Below are 13489 nucleotides of genomic sequence, written 5' to 3'. Positions count from 1 at the left end.
GGCCTTTAGTCCGCACTGGAATATGAAATATGAGCCGAGGATTTTGAGGTGTGGCGCTGGTAGCACAGTTTTGTAAGATGGCAAAGAAGATGAAGGTATTTTGTTGACATTTGAGACACAGACTGTTTGGCCCACATTGTTATATGCCAGAGATGCTTTTTTTTCAATAACACTACCTTTTTGTTGTTGTATTTTTGAAACAAAACCCAGTGGAATTATTTGATGGAATCATTTCTTACGGGAGAGTTTCAAAATCATGTAATGGTCGCTTTTGTAATAAGTGCAGACAGAGAAACAGGTGAAAGGAAGCTGAGTTTTAGAGATAAGTTATGAAAAGAAAACATTGCATGAACTTTAGTTAAATTTCTAGCTGACATTTATAGGCTACTTTCAACAAGTTAGGACTCAAGAAACCAAATGTGAGTACATTGCATGATTATGATGATGATGATGACGATGATTATTATTATTATTGTTGTTGTTATTATTGTTATTAGATAAGATAAGATAAGATAAGATAAGATAATATAATCCTTTATTAGTCCCGCAGTGGTGAAATTTACAGGATTACAGCAGCATAGTGGATAGTGCAAACAAGAGACATAGTAAAAAATACAAGATCACTTATAAATAAGTAATAAAACAGTAAAGTATATTATATATACAGACAGAATAGTTGTTGTGTTGTAATATTATATATTATTATTATCGTTATTATCATTATAATATTACTTTTTATAACATTCTAAAAAACAAAAATCGAAACCCTTTTTTCCTCCCTTCATTTGTGTTCCTGAACGCTTCCCTGTGGCTCTGTGCACGTTCACGCAGCAGCTCCTGCGCGTCCCAGTCATGTGACAGCACCTCAGCACGCATGCGCAAAAAAAAAAAAAATACAAGATGGCGGAGAGTGCGGAATTGAAGGTAAGAGGCGCAGCCTGAAATCATTACAAATTTAACTCGGTTACCGAGCGTCTGATTTTCAAGTCACTCAGCGCGTCAGGGATTTTAAAGCCTCGGGAGGATGAGACGTTGTCAGAATTTAATGTTTATCCTTCAAACAACTTAATTGAATCCGCGAGCGCCAAAGCTTGCACGAGCATGTTTATGTTGATATTGAGACGCGCTGGTTTGGCTGAACGGGACCGTTTCTACAGCAGTAGCAGCAGCTGGCAGGGCGGCTTTTTTTACTTTACAACCCACCTTCTGTGTGTTGTTTTAACGCAGAAGACAGCGGCTCACCTGTGGGCATCATAACCGCCTCATGCCGGTGTGTTTTGTTTTATACTTTAATGAGAAAATAGCGCTAGAAATAACACTTAGTCGCGCGCGACGTCTTTGAATGTGACAGCAGCTTGAAAACAAGCCCACATGGACAGATAATTTTATTATTATTCCTCCTATAATGAATGATCATACAGTCCATGCCACCTGACAGAGGCTCGAGTCTGTATGCAGCTGAAGTAACGTTACCTGGCCTGTTCGTTACTACCTGCGTGACGCACTCTACCTGTTGAACACGTGCATAATAAACGTATAACGGTGCACTGGTTGATTCACCGTTATAATCAGCAACGAACACATCATTTACTTAAATAAAAGTAGTAATACCACACAGAGAAAGCACTCCACCACAAGTAAAAGTGCATTAAAAAACGTAAAAGTATACAAGTACAATTAGAAGATTATACTTTAATGTTTAAAGTTGTGGTAATTTTAACTAGGCCTACTTTATTTACTGTTGGAGAGTTTAATCCACAACGATGCATCACATTCAATAAAATCATCATATGTTAGTAGCTTCTCTGTCAACTTATCATGAGCTCAGGAAAACAGCCCTGATTTCAGCTTTTAAAGACAGTTTTTAAAATATTTTTATTCAGATTAAGAAGTATGAGAATGTTCTCAACACATAAAAGAACACGTCATCCTTCAGTTCATCACAATCATTAAAGATCAACACGTCTGGAGATGCATGGTTTGCAAAACTGTGATCTGAAAGGAAACTAAAGCTGTCAGACAAGTGCAGTGGACTCAAAGGTGATGTATTTACCGCTGAGGTGTGAGTGTAAAGCTGCAGACAGTGGAAATACTAAGTACAAGTAGCTCAAATTTGTACTTGAGTAAATGTACTTTTGTTACTTTGCATTGATCCCAGGTGCACCTTGCCTTCTACATCACTGTTTGCTGTGTAGCTGCACTGAAACACTGATTCTTTTAATTAATCGTTATAAAGCAGAGTTGGAAAATATCTAGCAGTTATTGATCAGAGTCTTTGGCTATTTTTAGACATTTCCCCGCTGTGTTTCCTCAGCCTGCTCGGGCTCTGTGGATCTATACATGCTCCTCTGTGCCAGCTGCTGCTCTGCTGCTATACAGCCTCCTTTGAAGAGCCAGATGTGGTCCTACTATAGTTGATTGAAGACTTTCCCCTCTTAATGAAAGTGCACTTCTTTATGGAGAGATGGTTACAGCGCCTTGAACTTCTCATTTTCATAATGTCAGCTACATATGTGGGGGGGGGGGGGGGGGGGGGGGGGGGTTGTTTCTATAAACTAATCACGTGATGCCTTCAAATACTTCTGTATTGTTCAACCATCCTAAATCCCAAAGCAAAGAAAGTCTGTAAATCCTCACGTATTGGAAGCTGAAACCAGAACATAGTTTGTGTGAAAGAAATGATTGAAATGATAAATTTATTTTGAAAACAGTTGCTGATTGAGCTCCAGTTTATCAGGTAGTCGATTCAGCTCTAGTAATATGATAGTTTGGCTTCACCTGCTTTATTGTTCTGATTGTAGTATCGATTGGTTTGGGCAAAATTATCTAATTAAGCACGTCGTCCAAAAACACCATTAATCATTTGGCCTATTAAATCCAAATAAATTCAGTTTACTAAAGCAGCACATATTCACAGCTGAGAGGCTAAAACGAGGGAATGTTTGTTAAAAACTATTGATTATAAATGGTTTTAATTCTCAATATCTACTGGTTTGCACTCACTGTTGCCAGATTGAGCTGGCTTCCGCCTAATTGTGCAACTTCTGATTAAGTTGCGTTCGGCTAGTAGGTCAACATTCGGCGGGGTTTTTAAAGAATATTACGCCGACAATTTTACCAAACAAGATGTCATTTTATCGTCAAAAATACACACACAGAGTTACATGAGATTACTGACTCGTTTTATTTGAGAAATATGTGATTTTTTTTATTCAATCGTTGCTTCATACCTTGACGTCGTCATCATCATTGACGATGGGAGTTTGTGCATTTGGTTGTCTGACTCTTTGTGGGTTTTGCCAGTTTATTTATGTGAAAGTCTCTGATGTTGCCCCCCCCCCCCCCCCCCCCCCCCAAAATGTGTCCTTGTTGCATCGCATTTCGTTTCACAGGAGTCTTCTCTCTTCTTTGAACCGTCTTCTCTGTTCTGTGGAGCTGCTGCAGCAGCAACCTGGCATTACAAATAAGCGTCTGTGCGCTGGCGGCTTATAGGTGGAGACAGTCTATTTGTAGAGCCTGTGGCGAGGTTAATCCCTAATGATACAGGCCCTCGTCTCTGCTCCCCTACATCCTTTCAAACACCTGCCTATTGCTCTGTTTGTCATTGTCATTATCACTGCAGTTCATTTCCAGTTTAAGGAGAATTAGACGTCACCGGAGTGAACGATCACTGTCGGTGTATTTAAAGCTCAATCCCGGTAATTAAGAGTTCGATTTTGTGTCATCTCAGACAAAAAAGAAAGTACTGGAAATGTAGAAATCAGACAGATGATGATCGGTGGATGTATGACACTGAATAGCAGAATGTAAAAAGCTCACAATGTGAAACGTGATGCAGATGTTGCAGATGTCTCGTCTGAGGTCTCCAGCGTTGAACCGATTGTTTGTAGAGAGTTTATTGCCTTTTTCCTCGTTCTCTGCAGTTAGTGAAGTTTATCAGACAGGCTGCCGGAGAAAGATATGAAACGTGCTTTCACACTTCACACCACGCTGCATTATATATATATACACATATATATATATATACGGTATGTATATATATATGTATGTATTCTATATGCTCAGCCGGGTTTGTTCAGCCGCATTTGAGCTCTTATTGTTGTTGGATATTTTTGCCCTCGTGAGAGCACGTCTCGTCTGCAGCCACTGACTTCTGTTCGTCTTTTGGCGCGATGGAGCCGTTTCTTCACTCCTGTGGCGATTTTGTTCCCGTTGTCGTGGAAACATGTCACATTTGAGACAGACATGGGCAGGCAGCAGTCTGAAGCTCGACCGTGTTTCCAACCGGAGGGAGAGAGTCGGGCCTTTCACTGTTCGGTGTTTGAATGTGGGACTATCAGAGAGGGTTTTTAGTGTGAATCAAGAGGGATAAAAATAGACATATTGTCATCAGATTTCTTAATTTACAGTCACTTAATGGACGGTCTGGCTTGCATCACTGGTTGTGTGTGTGTGTGTGTGTGTGTGTTCTGGGGTGTTTGTCCAGAAGTGACTGCCTAAATGCAGGTAAAGGTCTCAAGGAAACAACAAGGATTAAAGGGAGATGCTGTCTTAACACATCAAATGTATCTGTCACTTTGAGATATAGGAGTATTTTGTCTTACGTTTGAAGATAAATGAAAAATACATCGAAAAAATAGAAAGACACTTGTGCTCTCCATCATGTTTTAGTCTTAACGTCGCATCACGACAGTTAAGTCGTGATGCGACGTTTGTGAATCTCTGGGAAAATTACACGGACTGGAAAAGAGTCCTGAAAGGGTTAATGGTTAATAATAGAAGTGAGCGCACGCCGTGGCCTCGCCAGTGACCTGTGACCTGAGGGACGGCAGCTTAAGACACTGATTCACCAAACTCTCTTTATTCTCCAGGAAGTAGCCCGCTCCCAGCGGAACATGCCTCAGCTTTGTATGTTCTAACCTTGAAGGATAGAGTAAAAGAAAACGTTGTAGTGCTCGGGAGAATAAAGGTGTTTTTTATACAATAGGTTATGAGCTCTGTGTGATACCAGCAGATGATTGTAGGGAACCAAACCACAACAGCGCCCGTGATAATAATGAATTGATTTCCTACGATTGTGGCTTTGTTTTCTTTGACTAATCCATTAGTTCAGTGTGTGCAGTGACAGTGGAGTGAAGGAAGGCGAGATGATGCTCGGAGAGTCATAGAAGTCACATTTAGGTCAAGATAATATTGAAAACTGATAAATGTTACTAGTTTGGTCTATTTTGCGTAATTACAAAAGAATAGTCGTGTCTAAAATAAGCTTGTATAAAGCACTGGTGTGCATTACGATACCTTTAACTGTTACTAGAAGCGTCTATTTTTTATACAGTTGTAAGTCATTATCAAACAATTTACCATTGTAGTAAAATATCATTACTGTCAATCAATAGTTTTGCCTCAGAGGCAAAGTATTTTCAGAAATGACTTTTCCAGTTTTCAAAGAGCTGGAGAACTATTTCAGGCTGTGCAGCAGTCTGTCGTCTGCCGTACAGCTCGTTACTATTAACACTTGCAAGTATCAATGAATATCTTTAATTCAGAGTTAATGTTCATTTAAAACGTATGCCTGTTAAGCTGACAGTCACAACACTAATACTCATCACAATAAAGCTGATCATTTATTTACAAATACAGGAAAATGTTTTTCTTTGAAGTGATTAAACCATTTTGAGAAATTGGCAACCAATTGTTGGTCTTTGATTGTCAGTGGGAACCCCATTATAACATGTAAAGTATAGGGACCGCTAAACATGCACCCCAAAGTAAACACATTTTTAATATTTGTTGCATTCAAATATTGACGGCACAGTCGGACCCAGACAACGCTGCATATGTGTTGGTGTGTTTTAGCTGACGTACGACCCTATAGTGTCTTAATTACTCAAAATATAAGGTGAGTCACAGTGGAATGCGTGTTTTCAGTTCCGGTAACCAGAAGCTGATGAAAGCATTGAGGTGTAATGTATCGTGAGCATCCTTTGTTCCCGTTTGTCATGTTTAATTTCAGAAAATTTAATTAGATCGAAATAGTTTTCTCTGCATCACAGTTGTGATTTCTGCAAAAACTAATTACGGCATGTTTTTCTTCCCATCATGCAGCTGTCGTGAGATTTGAGGCAGAGTAGAAATTGAATTGGGAGAGTTTTTATTCAGCACAGACCGGCCCGGTGCGCCCGTCTAGGTTTCCTTGTTTCGCTTAACGAAGCTCAGGACTGGACTCCTGCAAAGCAATTGCAGTTCCCATTCGGTCCTGACATGTTGCTCAACATCAGAGAGGCCACGCTACTGATAACAAGGGATCTCTTTACTCTTTATACCCGCAACATGTTTGCTGCACGGCCTGCAGACCTCGGCCAACTCTGCAGGATTAAAAGGGTGCAGAGGACGAGTGAATGGGTGTCTTCCTACTTTCTCACCAGACCAGTGCAGTGAGGTTTTAGTGTCCAATGTCTTTGTCCTCATGTCAGTGATAATCTAACAGGTGCTCAACTGTTTGTGCCACTTTGCCATCGCACTTGTTAGTCAGAGTTTTTTTCAGCAGGTCTGTGTTGTTTGGTCTCTACCAGCAGCATGTACCTGCGCTGGTTTGGCACCAGATTACAAACCTCCCCTGTCATCCCATATTCGTGGCGTTCAGCATCGAAGGGGGACGGGTTTCAGATCCACCATCTGCGCGTGGCAGGCTGGGACTAGACCTCTGTAGCCTCGGGTGTGCGATGGCACGGCTTTTAACGTGCTAATGACTCAAAGAGAAATCATTGTGAACCCGGTCCAGCTGGGCTGCAGTGACTGATCCTGCTTTGGGGGGGGGGGGGAAGGAACGGCTCGATCCATATTTAAGTCCCGAACTCTCCGTCTTGTGTTTTGATCCACAGTGCGCACCGTGATTTTGATACCACAGAGGCTGGAGGGAGAGAAAACAACAGGCGGAGGTATTTCGGAGTTTAGCCTGAGTCAGAGTAGCTGGAAGGCTAAGAGGTGGGGGGATGGGAGGACAGAGAGGGGAGGAGGATGGGGAGGGAGTTGGCACTCAGTACAGAGCCCTCTCACCGAGAGTGGGAGCTTTATATAATGGCCAGGTAGTGTGAAACACCCCCCTAATCTGCCTACACATCCTCCGCACACCCACACACAAACACACACATCCTGCAGAAACTGCTTGGCACAACATTATTAGCCTCACCATCTCCCAGTCTCCTGGGACCCAAAAGAACTGCATTACTCTTCACCTTCCTCGTAACCATGTAAAGTGCAGCGGGCATTTGTTTTAGCTCCGCTTGCAAAAAGGGGAACAATATCGGTCGCTTAAAGCCGCTACTTTGGTCTGTTTAGGTGCATCGGCCAGCTAGCGGAGGTGTTTAGACTTTTACTGTAACCTGACGCTGCGTCACGGTTGATCTGAACGTGTCCGCTCTCGTCAGCTGATGTTTGTTTGTGACTCTCCATCCTGGGTTGAACTCGGGTCGGACACTGGCAGCATTCGGTCAACAGGGTTTCTACTGTTGCTGTTTAATCATATTGACTTTTAAGCATGTTTGAACCAAATGCACACCAAAGAGAGGGAGAGCAAGAGAAACGGATGTGAGCGCTTCTGTTTCGATGGTCTTGTTTGCATCCCCGGCCAAGTTACCTGTTTCTATCAGGGGTTTTCCACGAGCATGGGTCGGTCCACTTGGGCCACACGCTGCTCTGCTGTGGTCCTGCTAGTTAGTCTTTCCCGACTGTCTCTAGCGGGTCCATATCCTCGCATAGCTGGATTGTTTAGTAAAGTTCCTCCACCGCTTGGTCTTCCTGTCATATGCGCTGCATCGGACCTTGTCAAAGAGAGTTAGTTGTGGGTCATTAATTGTTGTGTTATAAAGTTATAACAATGAGTGAGGAGGTTACACAGTTAAGAGGGTCTCCTCTCTCCACGGCTATTGTGCTTTGCGTGATGAATTTTTATATCTCACAGGAAATTAAAACCACTTGTAGTGTAACTACGGCCACAGTTGGTTGTTGTTGGTGATCGATTGCAACTTGAAACCTGAAAAACCATCAGCAGCATCCTCGATCAGTCTACAGGTGAAGCAAAACGTGGAGGTTTCAGGTGCTCCTGAAGATGCCTTTCAAATGTAAATCCAGGATACTGCTAAAGGCTGCGAGTTGGAGTCAGAATCGAGGTGTGGTCTCGAGACTCCTGTTTCACCGCATTACTTCTCAGCGTCGTCATGAAGGGAGGAAAATATTCATGACGGGCTGTGTCGCCTCAGGCAAAAAAATTCCTATGCCGGCACAATTTGTTCTACAACTTTTCAATCTTGAATCGAAGCGTTTTATTCCTGGGCACAGGTGAAGTTAATCATTATCAAACATCATTTCTTTATCTTCCTCAGCCCTCTGAAAAGGAAGGTGTTGAGCTACTTGAGCCGAAATGTTTCACATACACATGCAGACGGTGTCATCGTGTGTCACATGTGATAATCAGGGTTATTGTTCTTTGCGTGTTTGTGAACATGTTCTCCCTCGCATGCCAATTCTTTGTGACGGTGCTGCGTGTGCGCTCGCTTGATATCCATGAAGTATTTGTTGTGTGTTCATTTGTGAATGAGCTGCTTTCCCCTGATTAGATTAATTAAGATAAACACACTGATAAAAGAATTATAGACCTTTTTCACTGCACACATTTTGACATTTCACAGTCGGAGGTGTAAACACGCAGTAGGGTGCTGATTCCAGGTTTTATTTTTACCTAACAACTTACTTCCTTGATATCAGCAGGAGGGAAAATAATCTTATTGTCTATCGGCATGCGAGGGTTGGTTTTTGCATGTTGCAGTAAGCTCAGCCGTGTGTGTGTGTGTACGAGTGTTTTAATAACATCTAAGCCTCTGAAGGATGCAGTATTGTCACTCTGAATCTCTCTCTCACACATTAGACATGGAAACAAGCTACCTTCAGTTTAGTGCTCTGTTTTTAAAATATTACTGTCAGAGAGTTGAGAAGTGGGAGGCGTTATTTTAGGCGTCCTGGAAGTAAAAGTCCTCTTTATTTTATGCTTAGACAACGTTAGATGACAGACGTTTTGGAGCATGTTCAAAGCTTGGACATGCAATGTTTGATAAAAGCCTGAGGAGAGAAGTGAACTACGACTCCCAAGGTGCATTTTGTTAAGACACATTCAATTACCAAGCAGAAAAATGTTGCCTTCCAACAGAAAGTAGAAGCTCAAGATTATGCTGGTTCGTTAATTGATCAGGATCGACAGAAAAAAAGCATTCTCTGGTTTCAGCTTCTCAAATATGAGGCTTTGCTTTTGTTTTGTTTTGTATAACAAATAACCGGATATCTTTAAGTGTTCAGTTGTTGGTCAGACAAAACAAGATGTCACTATTTTCGAGCATTACATTGGTCTAATTATTAATCTAGAGAACCACTTTCAGATTATGAATCCGTTTTGGATGATTTTGGCATCTAAAGTGAGGTGTTTTGGTCCCAGTTGCAATGACGAAGCCTTACCTGGGCTTTGGGTACTGCAGATACTGAGTACCGATCCAATACCTGTGTTTAATTAATTATAAACGGCTTGAACTTCACTGAGTTGAAGTGACTGAGGTCATTGTTTTATGCGTCAGGCAACATCGAGCTTGACTTAAACATTGCTTTCCTAACGTTGTAAACAGAATTTAACAAATGAAAACAGATATAAATGTACCATCCTGCTGTTTGAGTCAGTATCGGACCGATGTCAGCGTCGGTACATCTAGTTGGTTCAGGTCTGATTGGTGCATCTGCCTGGTTTCTTCTCCAGAGCAGCGGCGGATGAGGCTCATGCGTTATCTTACGTACAGTGAAGTCACCAGCCAAATCAAACTAATGGTCAAAAACCTGGAGCCGAGGAGAATTTCATTTGGTCCAGAGGCTCAGCTGCTTTCTCTCGGTCCCCCATCCCCCTCTTCCCTTTATCCCTCCATCAATCATCCTCAACAGCTCTGGACAAAGCGAATGATCGCCCCACACAGCACCTCCCTCCATCTGACCAGAATCTACCAAACATACGGAGAGAGATGAGGCTGTGGTCACCATCGTTTAAGCTCAAAGTGAACACCAAGACGATGTTCACCGTTAACCGGCTAATAAAGAAACATGAAATCGTATTTTGTGAAGAGGTTTTAAACACCAAAATGACAGGATATGGTGAAATATCTTCCTCCAGTTTGCACCAGTGTGGAATCGTGATCTGATCGTGCAACCTGCGTTCGACGATATAAAATGAGTTTAAAGGATTTGACGGCCATACAGACCTGGACACATCTGAGCAATACGAGGAGTTTAGGTTTCTGGAAAAGCTCAGTTTCCTTGCTCACACCAAAAGGCCTGATCGGTTTTATTCACTCCGGAAAAGCTCACCCGTGAGGTGTCAAAGATCGCTGGCTAAGTACGGGACAGACGGACACAACTGTGAGGAAGAAGCTGCGTCTTTAGATTTATCCGTCTTTGGATGGATGTAGTCTTGAACTAGGGACGTTCAGTTTTACTTCTACCCTGTTATTGTTTTGTCTATCTCTCAAAGTGGTCCTGCATCCCGACTAGCTGCTTCTTATCACGTGTTGTGGTTGTAATGTAGAACTTTCTGTGAAGAATTCAACAGAGATGGAAATCTAACTGTGAGAGCTCCTTGATATCAGGGTTTGTTAGTTTGTAAATGGCCCAACAATGTTTTCTCAGTGTGGGGCCAGTGTGGACGCAGAGAAAAGGGAAGCAGCAAGCAAGCATAAAAAAGAACCAGCATGAGGCAGAAATAACATCTAAACTTAGTCCAAAAGTCCGAGCGGATATGTGAACCAGAGACACAGAGATGTAAGGTTTATGTTCAGTCAGTTTGTTTTGTAAGAATGTCTTTTGTCTTTATGAGAAGTACCACTGAGTGTTGTAATGTTTACCGCTCCGTCTTTTAGTTTCATCCTATTCCATCTGTTCCGGCTTTGCTCAGAACTTTGTGGAAAGGTTAGCTGTGTTGACTCAAACCTTCACAGCTGCTCCACTGAACGTCATGTCATTTCTTCTGCAGGTAGCGTGGTTACCAGAATTAATAATTAATTTGCTATGCATACACACGCCTAGATATGTTTTGATAAATTCAATTAAATATACAGAGACCTTTAGATTTCATATGCACACTGTTACAGATATATTTGCAATAAGTTTATATTGGCCAACGTCAAGCCCTGGTGTTGGGGTTTGATAGCTTTGGATCAAATCCTTTTCAATTACTTATCAAATCTGTGTGAGCATTGTTGAAAGTTAAATGACGGGGTTTAAGTTCACGACCATTTGTTGCATGTTGTCCTCTTCCTCATTTCAAATAATGTCTAATAAAGGCTTCTTTGATTCAATTTCACTACAAGAAATTTGCATACCAAGTTCTAATCTTTATTATTTTAGTGATGACATGCATTAGGTGCTCGCTTGCAGCCTGAATGACTCATGAGGCTTGTATTACACCATTCAGCAGCTGGTCAGGCACCGCAAACTCCCACCTGGATGTGGCATGAGTCATCAAAACGTACAACCTCAGGAGGGACTTTTTTTTTGGGGGGGGACGAGTAACAACGCCCAGGAAGCAAAACTGAAACTTGATTAGAAAAGCAGATAAAATTCCTGAGTTTCCCAAAAGGTTACAGGAAACGTTCCCGTATAAGAAACAATGCTGCTGAAGCTGAAAAGGCTTCATGTTCAAGTTAAAGTAGAATTTGGTGTATACGGTATATTATAGAGTAGTTATGGTAGTTGGTGTCCTCCACCTCTGATATTTTGGAGTTTTCTTCTTCACGTCTGGAGCTCTGCAGTGACCTTTCTCTGCACAGCTGTCGTAGTGTGTTGCTCTTTCTAAAGGACTTTTGGTGCAGTAGTTTACTTGCCTGAGGAACAATATCATCATTGTTTGGTTTTTGTGGGTTTCGTTTTTGGCGTCACGCGTCGGTCAAAATGTTGTTTTATGGGCCGTTCCAGTCCGTTAAGAATATCACTGAGGTGGATACGGAGAATCCTCATCTTTTTTTTTGGAAACCAAAATGTCACAGGCTGGTAGATTTAAAGGCAGGAACTTCCTCTTTAAATCCACACACTGGTGTGTGTGTGCGTGTGCGTGTGTAGAAACTCCCCTGTTACCACCAGCTATTCTCTTTGTGTTGCGTCCTCTCTCTCCCTCTTTCACCCGACTTCCTTTGTTGCAGCTTCCCTTTGCACCTACATGTCAAGTTGCTTCAGTAAAACAACACAATGGAGCACACTCGCACACAAACATGCTTTGCTCAATCCCCACTTTTTCAAATGCGGTCAAATCGGCGACGCTGTGATTTTTGTGTGAATTGAGCCGACGGGTACATTTTAAGCCATTCAGTTGAGATGATGTTTCCTTTTATGTCGTCTGGAGATCAGTCAGCACGTTGTTTCACTGCGTCTAACGCTTCATGAAGAGCAGGAGGGTTTGCTGGAGAAGCACAGCTCCGTATTTCACCCAAATCATGAGAAGCAAATAAGGCCTTCCTCTGCAACAGTTTTTAATAATTGATTCATCTTTTGAGTCAAATTTACAAGCTAAAGTGTGAGGATTTGCAGCTTTTATTTGCCTGATATGACAGTAAACTGAATATCTCATGTGTTTGAGCTGTTAAGCTGTGACTATACTCCTTCAGAATGTTCTGATTGAATAGCTTCAGAAACCTCCTCCTCCTCCTCCTCCTCCTCCTCCTCCTGATGGAGGTGTTTAGGGGCCACCTGTCCTGAGAAGGAGAATGATTGGCTGATGGAGAGGAGATAGTGAGAGCTGTTCATCTGTCTCTCCTCCAGCCGCTCCACTCTTTTCCCATTTTCCTTTTTCCTTTTTTTTTTGAAGTCAGAGGAATGTTACACATCCACAGTTTGCTGAAAGAGTGTGTGTGCATTTTGTGTGTGTCTTGTTTATTTGAGCCAGTGTTTGTGTGTATTTGTCTCTCTTTAGTGTGTGTTTGCTTTGTAAAGAGAGAGTGTGTGGGGGGGTCTGTGTGAGTGTGTGTGTGTGTACGTATGTGAAATGGTGGGCAGCCAGTGTCATCATTTTTTTTACACCCTCTTCCCTACAGCATGCATATTTCATGGAACTGTTCGTTTATGTCGCCAGCAGGAGGGTTTCTTGGCCCAACCAATACACTGCCTGTGTGTGTGTGTCTGTGTCTGTGTCTGTGTGTGTGTGTGTGTGTGTGTGTGTGCTGTCCAAGTGTGGGGATACTAAAACTGAATACTATTGAATTATTTGAATAATTGTTCTGTTAAAAAGTATCTGTAAATGTTGGGAATCCACAGACAGACAGCTGCTGCCTGCGTGCTGCACCTGTGATTGAGCTTCCTGCTGTACGAGCCGTCTGTGTTTGACTGATGTGTTTTTATTACTGCAGGGTGCTTCGGCCCCGAGGCGTCACAATTACTTCCTTTTATTCTTTTTCCCTCGTTGAATGTGCCTTTA

The 13489-nt window shown here is 42.2% G+C and overlaps 1 protein-coding gene across 2 annotated transcripts in view; it reads left to right on the top strand.

Annotated features, from left to right (window-relative positions):
* Positions 1 to 864: 864 nt before the first annotated feature.
* The window catches only part of LOC142934177 (E3 SUMO-protein ligase PIAS1-like), a 37623-nt gene continuing 24998 nt past the window's right edge, over positions 865 to 13489 (top strand). For both annotated transcript variants that reach the window (XM_076078612.1, XM_076078614.1), the window contains exon 1: positions 865 to 924. In XM_076078612.1, the coding sequence (XP_075934727.1) occupies positions 901 to 924 (24 nt within the window). In that variant the 5' untranslated portion in view covers positions 865 to 900. The remainder of the gene's footprint in view (positions 925 to 13489) is intronic.

The sequence above is a fragment of the Anarhichas minor genome, unplaced genomic scaffold, assembly GCF_050575085.1.
Source record: "Anarhichas minor isolate MPS153535 unplaced genomic scaffold, ASM5057508v1 ptg000067l, whole genome shotgun sequence".
Classification (NCBI taxonomy): domain Eukaryota; kingdom Metazoa; phylum Chordata; class Actinopteri; order Perciformes; family Anarhichadidae; genus Anarhichas; species Anarhichas minor.
The sequence above is the reverse complement of the archived record's forward strand: the minus strand, read 5'-3'. Positions and strand labels throughout refer to the sequence as shown.